Source organism: Hemicordylus capensis, chromosome 2 (assembly GCF_027244095.1).
Source record: "Hemicordylus capensis ecotype Gifberg chromosome 2, rHemCap1.1.pri, whole genome shotgun sequence".
NCBI lineage: Eukaryota > Metazoa > Chordata > Lepidosauria > Squamata > Cordylidae > Hemicordylus > Hemicordylus capensis.
This window is the reverse complement of record NC_069658.1, coordinates 203,442,224-203,461,112: the sequence shown is the minus strand read 5'-3', so window position 1 is coordinate 203,461,112 and position 18,889 is coordinate 203,442,224. Positions and strand designations below refer to the sequence as shown.

The 18,889-nt window shown below is 43.6% G+C and overlaps 1 protein-coding gene across 6 annotated transcripts in view; it reads left to right on the top strand.

The window, feature by feature from the left end:
* The window catches only part of SLC11A2 (solute carrier family 11 member 2), a 72,206-nt gene extending 61,674 nt beyond the window's left edge, over positions 1-10,532 (top strand). For all 6 annotated transcript variants that reach the window (XM_053300215.1, XM_053300213.1, XM_053300216.1 and 3 more), the window contains one exon: positions 4,973-10,532. In XM_053300215.1, coding sequence (XP_053156190.1) covers positions 4,973-5,062 — 90 coding nt within the window. In that variant the 3' untranslated portion in view covers positions 5,063-10,532. The remainder of the gene's footprint in view (positions 1-4,972) is intronic.
* Positions 10,533-18,889: the final 8,357 nt, after the last annotated feature.

Here is an 18,889-nt window from a genome sequence, read left to right as displayed (position 1 = left end):
GATGCCTATCCCTAGTTTTCCTGTTTGTGTTTCTTGTTGCTTCCTATGTCGTAATCTAGAGTGCTCTTTACTAACACTATTCTGTTTCCTATTAACACAACAAATAAAATGCCAAAGGATTGCTTTGGTCAGTGGAATAGCCTTCAAACAGATTAGCAAAATCATTTCTAGTACAGTGTTAATTACACGCTTCATTAAAACTCTCAGTCATCCACCTTTTGCAAATAACAGGTTGCTTCAAGACATAAATGGAAATCTTACTTATGTATTATGGGAATTTTCTGTTTTTATTATTACCAGATTTAAGGGAACTGGAAGGTGTAAGTAGCTATTTTGTAATAAGAAACTCTCCACTTGAAAACTTCCTTACAATATTTAGCTTAGGTAATGTATTATAACTTTTGAACTACTGAGAATTGGTTTGGTAAGTTTCATTCTATTGAAAGCTGTTAGTCTGTCATTTTTATTTATCCCTCTTATAAGTTTCATTGTTAAAAAAAGAAAATTGGTTAATGGAATTGATAGTATGATGTATTTATGTCATGGTGGATGTATGTGTCAACCTCTGCTAGCTGGCAAACAGGCACCTTTCAGAGTGTTGATCCTCTATATTAAGCAGGGCCAGAGCAACTGGCCCTATTTAACTCCAGTTTAGCATTCCTCCAGTGGCTGTTGCTGGTTTCTCCCTTGTGTTTCCTATTAGACTGGGAGCCCTCTGGGGACGTAGAACCATCTTATTCTTTTTCTATGTGAACTTTTTGAGAACATTTTTGTTGAAAAGTGCATGTAGCGTGAATCTTTATTTTTGGTCACCGACCAGAATAAACATTAAAGTTTACCAAAAAATTAATTTATTACTGCTTGAAAAGTAAATTAAACACAGGAAAAACTACTCAAATACATAAAACTGTAACCCATAATGCTTGCTAGTCAAATGAAGCAATCATTGACTGTCTGGCACACTGCACATGCCATTGAACAGAACTTCGCATTTAACAATATTAAACAATTTACATCAGATACAAGAAAATTCACATTAACATTATCTGGCCATCCTGGGATCTTTTTTAAAAGGGAGGAGATTATTGCTAATGTCTCTGTAATAATAGCAATAAAGCAATACATGCACCATTGTCTCAATGCTTTCTGAATTAAGTGCTGTCAAGTCGGAGTCACAAAAATGTTCAACATACGTGGATATTTTAATAATATGCAAGAATCCATTGCCATAGCCTGTGTGTAACAACTTCAAAACAGACACAATGCTAGTTTCTGGAGTTCACACATCTTAAAGCAAGGCATGAAATTGCCAATATGCCAACCATATTTGTGGAAGTAATGTGGGAATTGGTCTTGCCCCAAACTCTGTTTTAGTAGCTATGAATCCTGTAGTAATTGACAAATTTTAGCTGGAATATACATTCACTTAAACTGCCCACCTTCAATTGGGTAGGAAAATAACAGCACTTGACTGGAACGAAGACATGGGGATAGTCACTCTGGTTCTGGGGGACGAGTGCATCAGTAAAGAAGGATCTGCCATATGGCTTAAAGTCAAAAATATATATTAACCCTAATCATACCCATCCCCAGCACAGCATCCCTGCAGTGACTGTTGTTGGTGTCTATCTTCCATTTCTTTTTTAGATTGTGAGCCCTTTGGGGACAGGGAGCCATCTTATGTATTTTATGTAAACCGCTTTGGGAAACTTTTGTTGAAAAGTGGTATATAAATATTGGGGATAGTTGTATTCATATAAGCTTTCATGAGCCAGAACCCACATTGTCATCCATGTGGTCACCCATTAAAAAAAAAAAATACACACACACACACACCCTGAAAGCAGAGAAGAGGAGTTTTCATTATTACAAAATAATGCCAAAACTGGTCATGCAGTTTAATAAAAGCAGTAGTTATATGACATGGATCACAAATACATTAATGCAGAATCCTTTCAGATGAATACAAGATCTAATCAGTGAGGGTGTCATTACCCCAAACGCATCTGCTAACAGGGCAAAGAAGCACCTTTTGAAGTGGTGGTTCTTTTTTATATTTAACAGAGGGAGAGCAACTGTCCCTATTCAGCTCAGCATAGCATCAGTGTTGCTGGTGTCTCCTTTGCATGTGTGTGCATAGATTGCGAGCTCCTTTGGGACAGGGAACCATTTTCTTATTCTTTTCAGAGCTTCATATTGAAAAGTGTGTGAAAATGACTAGCAATCACCAAATATGAATCGGCACAGAATGGTAAATGGTGTAGGCAAACACAGCCTGCCGATGTACTTATGACTGAGTTAGAACAATGTTTCTTCTGCTTGTGTCCCTACATGCCTCTCCTTAACCAGAGATACAGTGACATCTTCAGCACCTGGACTTATAGTAATGAGATCCTTGAGACATTCTAGCAGGTCTTCAGTTACTTCTACTTATCATTAGCCAATCTGAAGCACTCAATGCAATGGGTTCACTTTCTGAACACCAAAGTACAGCTATGTGAAGGGCCTTGTAATAATTTATATTGGGTACTTCAATATATAGATACATGCTGCCAGCTCCTATCCACACAATCCATTGCCTACAGCCAAAGCCTATGATCTAGATGCATTTGCTCCAGTGCTTTGGGCAAAGGCAACCACTTGCAAGATTTACACTAGGTATTCTTAAAACCACAGTACTCATCTGGGGAAGCAAAGAATCAGCTCAGCAAGGCCAGATGGCTTCCCAGGAATCGCTTGCCGCAAGACAAGGTCTGCAAAGAAAGTTAACAGTACTGCACGTCAATTCAATTCCTTTATTATGATCACTGACCATATTAGGTACTCCTTTATTATGATCACAGACCATCTTAGGTACTCCGCGTCACCTGTAGTTTTCAGCAAAAATGTCTCCCATGCATGATGGGCACTGAGCAAAAGATTGGTCCTTCCTTAGAGACAGTACCACTCCCACTGGAAGAAGTTCCTTCTCAGCAGTAAGGGGTTACCAACTAGGAGATACAAACCCAAGTATAAGGCCCTGACACAAATCCCTATACCAATTTAGTCTCTATACCTGCTTGAGGTAGAGTATCATTGGATCACCAAACATCAGCCATGCTATCAAGGGATCATTTTCACCTGTACATCTTCTAATATGAAATTATACTGGCTGGTCATGCCAGTATGGTTAAGATTAGTTTCAGCATTCTTCCATTATAAGCCCTGAACACTGATGATAAAATCTTAAACCATCTGTCTGAAAGTATGCAGCCATCAACTAGGTGACAATTGACACCACCCCTCCAAATCTGGTGCACATCAGATATAAAAGGCCCGAGAGACAGCAGTTTGCAAATTGGTTAAATTTAGATGGAAGTGAAAGGGTTAACTTTCTGGCCATGCCTGGAATGCACAGCACAGCTGCTCCTCTACACTCTGGTGCTCAGCTAGGTCTCAGGCAGGGGCATTGCTTGGCACTTACAGTAAGAGATTTGGGGCCTGGGCTCACAGCCCTGCTTTTGATGAATAAATCAATCATACCCCTCTAAGAAGAAGAATGTATGTTTTTTTAAAGTCCCTATTATTATAATACAGCACCTATGAAGGTGGATGCAACAGAGAGCTAGGTGAGGCTAGGAGCGCTCTTCCATGCTTTCTGCAGGTGCCTTCACTGCTGCACTTCCTTTCTGGAAGAGGTCGTGGAGGAGGGAGGGGGCTGATCTCATACAGGGCTCTGAGCTATTTACTGGGGGGCCCTATGGGCCACCCCCTGGCCTCAGCTGAACTCACCTCTTCTCTTGCACCCAGAAGGGAACAGGTTATCTCATTACAGAAAATAACACTCCTCTTTGGAGTGTTTCTTTATACTATTCATCCTGCCCTATCTAGTAATCACCAGTACCTGTGATTCAAGAGTGGGCCACACCTTATTGGGATACACTAAATGAATCAGGATACACTGAGTTTTTATTTTATTTTCCCACTTTTCAACAAAAACTTTCACAGATCAGTTAGCATGACATTGTGCATCTGACAAAGGGAGCCCACAAAAACTTATGACACACACAGTCCTCTTCAGATGTTATGAGTGCTACAAGACGCTCATGCTTACAATGACAAAAGCAGGGAGGAAATCCCGCCCCCGCCACTGTTACCCCGCTCCCATCCAATTAACATGTTTATGGTGTGGTCTGAAGCGGGAGGCACCATATGTTCACTGGCAATTCTGTGGATCAATCCAGGTTGCTGCTCATGGAATTGCTGGTGAACACACCAGTGCTGCCTCCTTCAAACAAATGGTAGCATAAGTGTTTGCACCTGGTTGGGAGGAGGGGCCAGTGGCAGGGCGGGACTTCCTCTCCGCTTTTCCTGTTGTAAGCATGGGCACTCATAACATCTGAAGAGGACTTATGTTTTTGTTAGCTGTATGGTGCCACAAGGCTCAGGATTTGTTTCGCTGCAAAAGACTAACATGGCTAACCTGACATTTGTCAGAACGACAGCGTGGTTTTAAATATCTAAGGCAGAGAAGCTAGAGATGCAAAGGGACATTTAGAAAATATAGAGGTGTGCCATATTGACCTAGCACTATATGTCAACAAGGAATTGGAAACAGCAGAGGCCAGAAGTGCAATTCATAGGAATGAGTTAACTAGGGAGCCAGTCTCCTGGATTACTCGAGAGCTGAGGGAGGAAGTGACATCTTAGCGCAGTGATTCTCAAACTTGGGTCCTCAGGTGTTATTGGACTTCAACTCCCATAATTCCCAACCAAAGGCCACTGAGGCTGGGGATTATGGGAGTTGAAGTCCAATAACACCTGAGGACCCAAGTTTGAGAATCCCTGTCTTAGCAAATATCGGAATCTCTTTAGATTGGCCTTACACTTGGGAAACCTGGGAGGTCTGATCATTCCTGATTTCAGCTGTCTCTTGGTTTCTGGCTTCCTAAACAGCATTGCTAATTGCTGCCTTCTCCTTTACTTTCTTTAGTATCATCTGGGACTCACAGCTCACCCTGAACTCTTCCTTCTCAACAATGTGGATGCTGAACCAGTCATGAATCCCTCTCAACTACAGTAGTAAGAACATGACCTTCTTTATAAAAAAGCCTTTCCATGCTGCACAAAACCAAATTTTGATTGGTTTCAGAAGCGAGCATATGGTCAAGCACTGCAGACCGCGTCAGACTCTTGCGAGAAGCATGCAAGGGGAAGGGAGAAGGCAATGACGTCATTCAGGATCACCTCAACTGGTATACTGGGAAATCTACTTCCTTAGAGCTTGTGCCCAAGTTCAACTGGGAAGGCGGCTAAAGAACAACAGACAAAGAGTCTAAGTTAGACTGTTAAGTAAACATTTCATGTTATGCATCGTGAAAGGGAAGAAATATATATGATGGCAGCATACATGTGAGATCAAAGGTGACTCCGTGTCAAACACCTATAAAAAGTGTATGTGTTATCCGAAGTGAAAAATTAGCGGACAGGAGCCCTATTCAGATATTATGTTGTACCTGTGTTCAGATGTCTGGCCACTTGTACGTGTGTGTGTGTGTGTCTTGTACCTGTGTCCATTCAAAAAGTGAACCTGGGTACAGGTATCTCAGATGCTGGATACAGAGAGGAAATGTACTGCAGTGCCTTCGTTCAACGTATGAATAACTGGACCTGTCTACAGACCTGTGTGCACTGTACACAGATTGTATAAGACAGTGCTGAATATAATGTGTGAATAGGGCTGCAAAGGGGTGGCAGACCATTACTCCACCCATTGCTGTTCCCCCCCTGCAACTCCTTCCTCTGCTATTTTTCTCCCACTTGGGATTATTTCTACACTTCGAGACTGAGTGGGAGGGAAATAGCTGGGGGAGGGCTTGCTGGCACAGGCCTGGGAAGCAGCAGACAGAGGAAGGGTTCAGCTCTGCTTTCAGGGCTGCCATTTTGCCCTCCTTCTTCTTTGTAGGAGACCTTCATTGGGAGACACGGGTCTCTTGCCTTTACATGCAACCCTAACACTGAGGTAGTTTCAGTGCGGAGGTATTTTGGGTACTCAGGGGTTTTATGTACTTCTTATTGTTAATGATTTTAGGGAGTAAACAGTTTCTCTCCAGAGGTACCAGAGACTAGATCTCCACTTGATGCAAACAGGTATCTATCAGTCTGAGGCAGAGGTGATCTTTTCACACACACACACACACACACACACACACACACACTGTCTCAAACACTGATGGAGACTTGTCTAAAAGTTGGGAAATATCCTCTTGACATTTGATTCTGAAAATAATCCTGTTGATGAAAGTCAATGAGATGAAAATGAAAACTTGAAAGGGAATCTTGAAATGCAAAATGGCACAGGAAATAAATACTGATGGGCACAATCCACCAAGAACAACATCTGCAGGAACCCTAGTGAGACGCATAGAAGGTAAGCTGGAGGGCTAGTTTAATTTGCTAGTTGGGCATGGACAGAAGAATCTCTTGGTAGTTTTATTGAGAGATTTCCTGAACCAACCTAAGCACTCTGCTTAAAGTGAATTCCGCTGTGACTCTTGGCCATTTCCCTCTTGAAATCCTTCCTCCCACTCTTAAATGTTTCATTCAGCCCTATTTACATACAGGAGGGTGCCTATTCCTTGCCTCCACGGAAGGTGAGATTTCTTGTTATTTCTTTTTTGTTCACTTGGAGATTCTTTTTAAATTAAATAACTTGCTTTTGTCCCAACTAAGCTGAATTCTACCCATATTGTTTCAAAAATGGAGAGAGCATAGGACAATAGAATCAAAGGGAAACTTTAGACATATATGTGTATCTTGATTTAGGACACATCTGCACTACAAACTAAAGCTAGTTTAAAGCCAAGTTAACTGCTGTGGCTTTCTCCAAATAACACTGGGTACAGTAGTTAATTTTAAGAAAGGACTTAGAATGTTTTGTTAAGAGATCCTTAATCCTATCAGAGAACTAGTTTCTAGGCATGGGCAAGCTCTGAATAAGAGGCCATACTCAGAGCTTCTGTTTCCTCAACAGTTTCTGGATCTCGTCATCTATGCTAATCTCACACCCCTACTTCTGGTTCTCTTCTGATTTGTGTACCACCTCTATCTGGTCTGCATGAATAGCACCCCAAGCCATGGACAAAATAATTAGAAACCTGCACAATTAAAATGACAGACATGATGGGGCATAAACTAAAAAGTTACAACCGGCTCACAGAAAAGGGGGAGCTTTTCACTTCTACTGAGACAGCAGGAGCTGTGACCTCACAGCTGAAGGCTGTTCTTAAAGCAGCCAGAAGCTTCCCCAGCAGAGAAGCACACAGGGAGGAGGGAAGTTTTTGCTGTCTCCCCACCCACCCCCGCCTCCAGAAGTGTTCTGTGCTTTCCAGAATTATGTTCCTGAGGGCTGCACAACCCTCAGGGACATAGTTCTGAAAGGTACTGCACACTTTGGAAGTCAGGGGAGATCAACAAAAATAATTCCCTCCCCTCACTCATGTATGCTTTGGTGCTGGGGAAGCCTCTTGCTGCAAGAGACTGCTGCTCTGGATGTCAGCCACAGTTCACTATTCTGCACTCCAGGTCCAACTCCCTTCCCACCTTCTAACTGTCAATATTCCTAATGCTTCCTCTTTCCTTTCTATTACTGCACCATTCTGCAGTTAGGGTAGAGGTGATAACAAAGCATAGGTGGCAGTCTCAGGTCAGCTTACTGACTTGAGTGTCCTAGTTTAGGTCACTCTGAACAGACTTTATGCTCTGTCATGAAATCAGAGTTGGCTTTGTAGGGCATCTTGTCCCACTCCCTGCTTCCCAAGTAATTGATTTTATTTTTGAACTGCTCTTACCATTAAGACGTTTTTCAGCATGTTCAACTGAAATCCACCCTCCTGTAACTCAAGTCTATTAGATTTAGTTCTCCTTTCTTGGGAGGACTAGATAACCAGTTTTGATGTCTTGGATACAATTGCAAACAATATATATTTAAAATTCAAATAACAGTTTAACATAAATGGTTGTCATAGTTCATTCTGCTTCTGATAACCCTGCAGAATCTGCCTTCCTGTGTTGCATCTGGTCTTTGATCTGGAGCAAGCTAAGCACTCCTTGCTGCTCATGATGTTTGTTCATCTTCCTCCTGTTTACGCAGGTAACATGATAACATGTTCAGCTGTAGTTTAGATTTTAATCCAAAGCAAAATAGTATAGTTCAGGCCCCAGTTCAAGGGTTCCAGATTATCCTTGGAATTTGAGCTGAGCTGTTCAGCATCTGTATGTACAGAAGATTATATCTGGTGCTAAATTGAAAGTCCCTGTTTCTAGCCCTCATGCTCACAGGACACACATGGCAATCAGCCGAAAATACCTGCATTTATCAACTCTGCCATGGTTTGTGTTTGCAAAGAACATCCTGGCCCCATAGATTATGTCTCGATGTGCCTTATAATGTGGGACAACCTGGAGCTCTTGAAATAGTATAGCTAGCACCAACATGGTTATTTCTAGAGATGTCCATAAAGCGTTTCATGCACCTCTGGGGTGGGGTGGGGTGGTGGAGAGCAGGCACTTTAAAAGGAGCAAGGCAGGTCTTATCTGCCCCTCCACCACTCCTCTGCTGCACCCTGCTGTGGCGCTGTTGGTATTAAACACCCCGCTGCATGGCAGCAATACTACTCCCAGGAGCCCACGGGCAGCATTGGCATGTAAACGGGGCATCTGTGCATGCACGGACACCATTTCCATGGTCAGCATCGTGTTGCTGAACACATAAATGGCGTCCACACATTGATGTGTGCAGATGCAATTTATGTGCTGGGAGCAGCACTGCAGCCCCGCGGTGCAGCGTTTAATACCAACAGCGCTACAGTGGGGCAACGGGTGGGGTGACAGAGGGGCAGGTAAGACTTGCCTTCCTCCTTTTAAGGCGACTGCTCACCACCTACCAAAACGATTCATCTGGGGCAGCTCAAAGTGTTTCGGCGTCTTAAGTTAGAGGTGCTGAAACTCTTCATGCACATCCCTAGTTATTTCACCCATTTGTTCTACAAATTGCAATTGTCAATTACGTCTTGGCAGCCACCCATTCTGTAACTTACCTGCAGATTTTCCTTACGGCATACAGTCTAAGGCTGCAATCCTGTGCAGACTTAACATGTTAGCAAGCCCCACTGAAGTAAGTCTTGCATAGGATCAGGCTGGAAGTCTATTGTTCTTGCCTTACCATCTATTCACTGGACACAATGTGATCGGATCAAGAAACACACTGGATTCATATGCTCAGATTTGGGCACTAGGAAAGAGCGTCTCACTCGGCTTGGCCCAAACATGCTGTACCTCTTCTCCGTTAGGAATTCCTATAGGGTTCTGAAGTTGCTCCGAGTCCACACATACTTTGAAATGTAGCATTAACCCTGGGAGTAGTTTTGCTTGGGAATATTTGCTACAGGTAGGCTGCTTTTGTTCTCTGGGAGATTCTGGCTTGTCTCAAACAACTGAACTCTTTGCACTGGCTGACATCCAGACTTTGTGACTCAATAGTATTACTCAGGAGTTACTCCAAGGGACTACTGCATTTCAATAGCTCTTTCTCTAGTATCTAGTAAGTTTAGGCAGAATGTCAGTCACTGCTGTTAAAGAAGAAAGAGAGGCTTGCAACTAGTGGTGCAAAAAAAGAAAGACATAAGGTGCCCTTTAATGCAACAAGCCCGGATGCCTTTTAAAACAGTGGCTCTTTTATGTTTAGCAGAGGGAGAGTAACTGTCCTTATTCATCCAGCACATGGCTCCTCTGGTGACTGTTGTTGGCCATTCCCTGGCCTTGGTTTCATATTGTGAGCACCTTTGGGACAGGGAACCACCTACTTACTCCTTTTGCTGTGTAAACTGCTTTGAGAACCTTTTTGGTCGAAAAGCACTATATAAGTCATAATGATATCCCAGTCCCAAGCACATTTACTTAGAAATCACATTGATTCATTTGGAAATCACATTGATTTTAATGGCATTTACTTAGAATGGCAGCACCTGTGCCTTTTTGAATATTAAACAATGCTGCATTTAGAGCTAGAGGAAAAGCCTGTAAACTAGACTTGAGGTGAGGATAATAAACAAAGGGAGCCTACAGTGCGTTCCACAGCTGTCTGATGAAGTGACAGATATGCCAGCCAATTGAATGCTGGCTCAGGGGTCAGTCTTGGTCCTCCACCCTGATTCAGGAAGGCTGCCCACCTTTAAAAAGAAAAGTGCTGCATAAGCCTTATCCAGACATTATATTGTACAAATGTACAGATTGTTTGTATATTTGTACATGTCTTCACCCAGTGGTGCGCTATATGTTTGCGATTGTGTTACAAACCTCTTAGCAGAAACTGCCCTTTGGGAAGAGGTGGTTTTAAAATGTGTAATAGGTATCTGTGCTCTGTTACAAATCCCGTTTGGTTTTCGTAATTGTTGTTTTATATATTTGGCAGTAATTTATTTTAAATGTATTTGTTATTTTTTGATTTTGTTTCAATGAAGGTTCAACTTTCCCAATAAATATGCTGAGACTTCTTTTCTGACTGATATTGTTAGCTGATCTCTTTACCATCTGGATCTTCTGATCTCTTTCCTATCTGGATTTAAAAAGTAATTAACAAGGTTGTTTCTTTTACAAGGAATGGGTGTAGTGCAGTGAGTTCAAACATTTGGGTAGCCTAATGCTTCATTCTGTCGGGTATATATGGTGACCCTTGATCAACATTATTGAGTGGGAGGAGTAAGCATAAGCAACTGATGCAGAAGAGGAAGACTTCCACAAGAGTAATTACAATATGAGAGTGAAATGAAAGCAAAGGAATTCCATGGGAGCTGTTTCAGGGGAAGAACTGGAATTTGGAGGGGGACAAGACATGTAAGTGCAAATGGACTATCTTATCGAGACTACTAGTACATAAGAACATAAGAACAGCCCTGCTGGATCAGGCCCAAGGCCCATCTAGTCCAGCATCCTGTTTCACACAGTGGCTCAACAGATGCCGCTGGAAGCCTACAGGCAGGAGTTGAAAGGGGCATGCCCTCCCTCCTGCTGTTACTCCTCTGCAACTGGTTCTCAGAGCCATCCTGCCTTTAAGACTGGAGGTTGCCCACAGCCCTCCGACTAGTAGCCATTGATGGACCTCTCCTCCATGGAAGTTATCCAAACCCCTCTTAAAGCCGTCCAGGTTGTTGGCTGTCACCACATCTTGTGGCAGAGAATTCCACAAGTGGCAGCACCTGAAAAAAAGTTGCGGTGGGGTTCACAGAAGGGCAAAGTGCATTTCTGGGTAGGTGAGCTGTGTCTCACGTTAGATTTTTGAAACAGAAATAATAGTATATTTCACATTAACACTCCCATCCTGAACATATTTCCTCCAAAATAAATCCTGTTGTGTTTACAAATGAGGGTGGCAAGTGTGCATGGGGTGGTGGTGGTGAAAACTGCTTACTTGGTCAGGTGCTCCCCCCCCCCCAGCCAGCAGACTACTAGAGGAGGAAATGCAGAAAAAGTCTTGAGCTCATAGAGATGGGTGTTTTATCACACATTCTGCCATATATTAAGGTCGTTCTCATGACCAGCCACAGCAGGGTAAGAGTGGGAAAACCTGGGCAGAGAGGCTCATGTGTAGCCATGGGATCTGCTCCTACCCTGCTGTTCCAGAGCAGGGCTACCCTGTTCCTTTACCCTGCCTACCAAGGTTAGATGACAAAGCCCCATCCTACCTCACTGCCCCAATCATGTGTGTGACCGGGGCTGTCTGTAGCAGCTTCCAGCAGCCTGGTTCGCTTGCAGCAATAGAATACTGCTTATAGAGTGGCCCGGAAGTCGGGAGCGACTGAATTGACGTGGGCAGTCTCTCTGCTACGCTCACAATGCATCATGGGATACTGGAGGCAGAGGCACCCTTTAAACAGGATTCCCAGTCCATAGTCCAGTCACTGCAGGCCTTGGGGGCCCCCAAATTCTGCTTGTGCTGCGGGCAGCCGAGTATGTTGGCATGAGTCGTGCGACAGCCGGGCTGCACGATCCCTCCCTCCCTCCCTCCCACCAGCCAGTCAGTCAGGCTCCATCCTCGAAATCAGCACACATGGCAGGGGTGGGGCTGGAGTGGCCTGCAGAAGCTGCTGAGCACAGAGCAGCTTCTGTCCCAGCCGGCCATGGGAAAGAAACAGTGACTGCAGGAGAAGCTGGGGAGGGAATGCGGCGGCAGCAGCCACAGCAGGAAAGCAGCTGTGCTAGCTCCTGGGGCCAGCTGGGGACAGGGATAGGGGAAGATTCACTACTTCCTGCCACTGCTGGCGCATTTCTCCCTCCCACCCCACTACCCACGCCTGCCAAAGAAGAGTTTCTTCACTGTGTTTCTCCCCCACTGTCTTTGCTGGGGCTGCTACTGGCACACTCCAGACAGAGTAAGTGAAAGCAAAGGAGGAAGAGGGGAGAATAGCAAGACTGTCCATGCAAAATGTGGCATGTACAGGTCAGTGGAAAGTATCTTATGCAGAATTTATTCTAAAAATTGCATCTTATCTTGCAGTGGCTGGAAGGCCTTTAGGCCCAGGCTCCAAAATTGTGTAGGTGAACCTCTGACTGGAGGACTTCCTCCTCCAGATCCCTGTACAGAGATCTCCGCCATGCCAATCGTGTGGTTGTGCGGAGCGCCAGAGCACTGGCAGGTCCTTGGGCATGTGGGGGAAGATAAGTACAAGCCTGCCTTCCCCCGCAGTCCTCCTTAGCCCCAGGGATTTTGGTCCTGTGAATGCCCTTAACTATTACAAAATCCTCCTTAACCACTTGATATAGACGTACCAATACCAAACAGTGAGTGGTCCTGAACAATACCAACAGCTCACTAGAAGTCAGGACAAAAACAATTCTTCTATGAATCAACAGATACAGTTCATTACTAACATAAGGTCTAAATGTTGATAGACTGCTATTATAACGGCTACAGACTATATCACAATACAGAATCTTCAGCAGTCAGCAACACATCTACACAATCCTGAAGCAGGAAAATGTGTATACAATAAAATCCTCAGACCAAGTGGGGTTAAGACTGAAGGTGTTTTGAAGCCTTTCAAAAGAAGAAGACTTGAAAAACAAGGAGTAAAGATTCTGCCAAATGCATTTCCACCTTTACCAGTAATAATGGTATATGTGGATTGTGATCACCTTAGAAGAGCTTCTTTGTCCTTTTTGCATTGAGGGGATGATACAAATAACCAAGCTACTCCAGATGAGAGAGCTCATCTCAGCTTAGTGTGGTCTCCTAATGGGCTCTCAGATTGCATTTAATTACCCTTCCACTGAAGACCATATCTCACATTCTTTAGCTGTAAATTGTTTGTGTACACACAAGGAACTGTAGCAAATCATGGCTCCCTGACATGTGTTCCTGTACAAACTATGCATTTGCAAACAAGTGTTGGTTACTAACCAAAACGTCCTTGGCACCTTGTGAACTCTTTACCACTGGGCCAAGGTATGGGGACATAGCAGTTTGTATTCTCCCAGCAGCCTCTGCCGAAGATCCAAAGATTGCTGAGAGCTCACAAGGACCTGGGCTTCTTGTTACCCTGTGCTTTCTCCACCAGTGGGCCAAAAGGTACACACCATATCTCCTAAACAGCACCAAGTCACAGAATCTCAGGCAACTTTCAAGCAAGAAGGATGGAATGAGTGAGCAAACAGCCACCATTCCATCAACAGAGGCAGCAATGCAAACAAGAGGTACAAAGATGGATAGTGAGGGCTCTGTCGTGGTCATCTGCACTGTGTGGCAGTGTTTGTTTTTTTGAATTGAAAGTATCATAGACTACACCTGCAGCAAGTACAAGCTGTTGGAGAAGAAGGTAAGAGGACTTGAAGAGTGAGTTTCTACACTTAGCCTCATTAGAAAGGATGAGGAGTGCTTGGACAGGATACAGGGGACACTGCAGCAAAAACAGCAGCAGGAGCAGGTAATGAATGAGGATCTGTGAGAGGGAGGAAACTTCTTGGAAGAGGGTGACTGTTGGGAGCAGGCGAATCAGAAGGCGTTCCTAATTGCTGGAGCTAAGAATAACTTTCAGTATCTTTCTAACAATAGTGGCTCTGAGTATCCTGATAGAGGACAGCTATAGCAGGCCAAGTCAAGTCAAGTTTATTTACGGCCAAAGACCAGAATTCAAAATATATGTACAAATAGAATCAACAGTGTTTACAGTAATTTGGTATAATGTCCCAGCATAACAAATAAACCCCAAGTTACACGAGCTAGTCTGCTATCTGATGCCTAACTTTACTAGCTACCACAAAAACTTTGCAACATTAGCTGTTATCTCCTCCTTCTCATCAGAAAGCAAGTAATTAACATAAAATATGTCTGTATGCCCTGGATAATCAACCAATAGCAGAGCAATAAAACGTTGGTGAAAGTCCCTATAAAGGGAACAAATTAAAATATGAAAGATTGATTCCCAGTCTCCAGAATCACACAGGCACAATCTCTGTTCTTGAGGAATCCTCCTGAACCTCCCCTCCAAATCAGCCGAAGGCAATACGTTAAATCGGGCCAACATGAACATCCTGTGGTGTTTAGCAATTGTAAGTTTATCTAAATAACTCACAGGTTTATTGTTACAGGGCTGTAGCCCCAAAAAACCTTCCATGGGGATTAAAGACCGATCAATTTGCACCTTCATATCATAGATCAGTTGTTTAAGTGCCATTCTTGCATGGATGAATCCCATCTTCAGCAAGACATTTAAGCTAAAGCCATAAAGGCTTAATTTACAAAATATTGATGATTTCCAACAGGAGTTAAAACTATCCATAAGTGTAAGATGAGCAAGGCCTGTAGGGAAAAAATGTGACTTCAGCCAGTAGCTTAAAATGGAAAGCCACACCCGGGCCTTCACTCTAGGAATACCAGCTTCCAGCCTCAGGATCACGTTTGGGATGCATCTAGGCAGGGGCGTAGCAAGGTTGGAATGGGCCCAGGGATAAGATTTTAAAATGCCCCCCTCACTGAAGTAAAATTTCTATCTATCTACAGTGGTCCCTCGACTTACGAACTACTCGACATCCGAATTTTTCGACTTACGAACGAAAAAAGTGACCGCACGCTTACGAATTTTTCGACATCCGAACGGAAAACCGTTGGCAGTTTTAGATGCGGTTTCCTCGACTTACGAATTTTAGATGCGGTTTCCTCGACTTACGAATTTTTCCGAATATTTTTTTTTGAAAACTGCTTCTCCCATGGCGCTTTGCGTATGGGAGGCTTTAAAACCCCTGTGCCATGCTTCCAGACCTCTGTGGGTTGTACAAGGCGTGGAGTGAGGAGGTGTGGAGTGGCGTTGGAGAGAGAGAGAGAGAGATTTGGAGCCAGTTGGAGTTGCTTGGAGAGTGTTGGAGTTTCTTTTTCCTGCAATTCTCTACTGCTGGAAAGGTACTGTAGGTAGATTTTTCTTCTCTTTACTGTGGGGGTTGCGGGGGGGTGGTCTTGTGTGTGTGTGTGTGTGGGGGGGGGGTGTTCTTTCCATGCTATGTGTAAAAAATTTTTCTTTGCCTGTGGTCCTTGCAGGACCTGTTGAGCCTGTAGGAACAGGAGCAGCAAGGGGTGCAGCCAGACACACCTGAGGAGCAGGAGGAAGAGCCAAGCCAGTTGCCTTCGTCATCTTATAAGAGGGCCTGCGAACTGTGGGGAGAGCTGCAGACCTTTGTGAACGATCTCAGTGAGGATCAGGCTGCAGCCCAGGAAGCTGTGGAGCACTTTGATAATGTGGTCATTGCCCCATGGCGAGCAATGCTCCGCAAGAGACAGAGGCAGCAGACCATGGACCGGTTTGCGGTGAAGCAGGCAAGGCAGGAGGAAGAACCTTGCTGTTCTTCCCAGTTGTCACCCTCTGCCTCCTCTTCCCAGAAATGATTTTTTTGGTTTGAAAATTAAAAAGTTCATTGCTGTTTGCAGTTTACATTTCCTGTTTTTCCTGTTCCCAAGTTGAGGTGTGTGGTGTAAAGAAATGTAACCTGAGGGTGAGGCATGTTCCTTCGAAGAGTGCCTGCCTTAGAATTGCACACAAGTGTCCTTAACATGTTCCCAAGTTGAGAAGTGTGGTGTAAAGAAAGAGGCATGCTCCTTCGAAGAGTGCCTGCCTTAGAATTGCACACAAGTGTCCTTAACATGTTCCAAAGCTGAGGTGTGTACAGTAATGCTTTAAAATGTTGGCTGAGGCATGTTCATTGTGCCTGCCTGTCTTTGAAAAGCACTGCAGTGACCTGCATCAGGTCCAAAAACTGTGTTGAGTAAGGTTTAGAAATGTTGGCTGAGGCTGAGGCATGTTGAGTGTGCCTGCCTGCCTGCCTTTAAAGTGCCCTGAAGTGACCTGCATCAGGTCCCAAAAAAATGATAAAGTGCTGTTGTAAATGTTTATTGTTGAAAAGTAATGTTGCTGTGCAGTTTGCATGCCTTTAAAGTGCACTTGATAAAGAGTTTTGCACAAAAAACTGGGTGGCTGGGTCTTTTTCCTAGGCTCCGGAACGAATTAATCCGTTTCCAATGCATTCCTATGGGAAACCGCTTTTCGACTTATGAACTTTTTGACCTACGAATGTGCATTCGGAACGGATTAAGTTCGTAAGTCGAGGGACCACTGTATCTATCTATCTATCTGTCACCTATGTGCCACAATAGAACATCATCCTAAATTTTTTTTTTAAGGTTTTGTAAATTGTGGACGATGCAAGTCATTTAATGGTACTAGAGAAAGACATGCTGTTCTGGTAGCTCCAGGTCTTAACACTCACATCTGTTTCGGAGGATGAATACAACTGAAGGAAGCCCGGGCGGGTGCGTGGCTGGGGGAGTCAGTCATGTGACTCACCTCTGGGGGGCCCCCAAGGCAGTGGGCCCCCAGACAACTGTCTCCCCTTGCTCTATTATAGTTACACCCCTGCATCTAGGGGTCTGCAAAACAGATCTTAAAAACTTTGTCTGAACAACCTCCAAAGCTGCAAAATTAATATATGGACCCAATTGTGATCCGTACAACATCTGAGGGCAGGATTTAGCTAAAAATAATTTAAATGCTGCTGGGACAAATTGAGCACCCCGTGATGAAAATAGGATTGAATAGCTGATGATGATTTTTGTGCATTTTGAGTGACATACTGCAGGTGAGCACTACGTCTCGTAGAGGCCTGGAAAACAACACCTAGGTATTTAAAGCAGGGGCGTAGCAAGGTTGGAGTGGGCCCAGAGACAAGATTTTAAAATGGGCCCCTCGCTGATATACACAAACACACTTCACAATATATAGTGCACTCACACTCACATCCCCATTATGAATATGGTGAATGTCTAGTTCACATTGAATCTTGTTTTTTTACTCTCTGCTACTGCCGATCTCCAAGAGACTCAACAAAATTCATAGGGGGTGCAACACGGGCAGGTGGGGAGTCAAGTGACATGCCTCGGGGGGGGGGCCTTGAGGCAGTGGGGCCCCAAGATGACTATCTCCCTTTGCCTAATGGTAGTTATGCCCCTGATTTAAAGGTCTTAACTTGTTTCAGCTTATGCCCAGCCAAAGACCAATTCAAGATCTTTGGGTGTTTTGCAAAAGCTAGGCTTTTAGTCTTCTTATAATTAATTTCTAGGGTGTATTCATGGCAAAAAAAGTCAAGGAGAGAAGCGCTCTCTGCGAAGGCCTACAGGGGTCTAAGAGAGAATCGCAGCGTCATCCGCATATAACAAGATGTTAATCTGCCTATCAGCTATCTTTGGTGGATGGAAGGATGAATTAGTGATATAATCTACGATAGGATTGATATAGTAATTGAAGAGAGCTGGAGCCAGAATACAGCCTTGCCTCACTCCCCGATAGGTGGGGATTTCTTTAGTGAGATTGCCAGCAGAGCTACAGCAGACCTTCAGACCTGAATTCCTATGTAGCTTATAAATCAAGAGAAGCAAACGACGGTCAACTGTAGAATTTACTAACCTCTCCTATAACTTATCTCTTGATATTGAATCAAAAGCCAATTTAAAGTTGATAAAGGCAGCATAAAGAGTAGAGAGATCGATTAGAGTATTTCTCTGCTAGGTGCTGTAAAACCAATGTTTGATCAATAGTAGAATAGGTGGCCCCGAAACCTGCCTGCTCATCAGGTAATATCTTTTCTTCATCCACCCAATCTTGAAATTTCGTAAGCAGATGAAGTGCTTACATCTTACCAGTAACATTGAAAAGACTGATGAGATGATAATTTGACGGCAAATGCCTTTTGCCTCTCTTATATATAGGGATAACAATCGCCATTCCCCAATCATTTGGGGGCGAAGCCATCTGATCAATAGTTGTAAAAAGAAAGGCTAGTACAGGTAGCCACCAATCCATGTTATTCTTGATGGCTTCTACCAGTAGATTATCAGAACCAGGCGCCTTTCTGGTTTTAAATTGATCAACTATCATAGCAATTTCTGTACACGTAACAGGAGCCCATTTGGGTAGTGTGTTAGGATCCAGCTCCTGTTCTATTTGTGTAGATACCGAAACCGATCCCTCCCTAACATAAATAGTGTGGAAATAGTCAGTCCATTCCCCAGCAGAGATAAGAAAAGATGGTGGAGAAAGTCTGAAAGTGGGAAGGGACGTTACAACAGACCAAAACAAAGATGAGTTTTTGGCCTGTGCTGCAAAAATAAGCCGCTGCCAATTTAGCCTATTAGCCTCCCTTTTTTCTTTGCAAGCAAGTTTTATTATTTATTATTATTTTATTTATGTATTGAATTTTTATACCGCCCTTCCTAATTTGGCTCAGGGCGGTTTACAAACAAAACAAAAACAGTTAAAACCAGTCAACAATAAAACAAAATTTTTAAAATACCATAAAACAATCAGTTAAAATT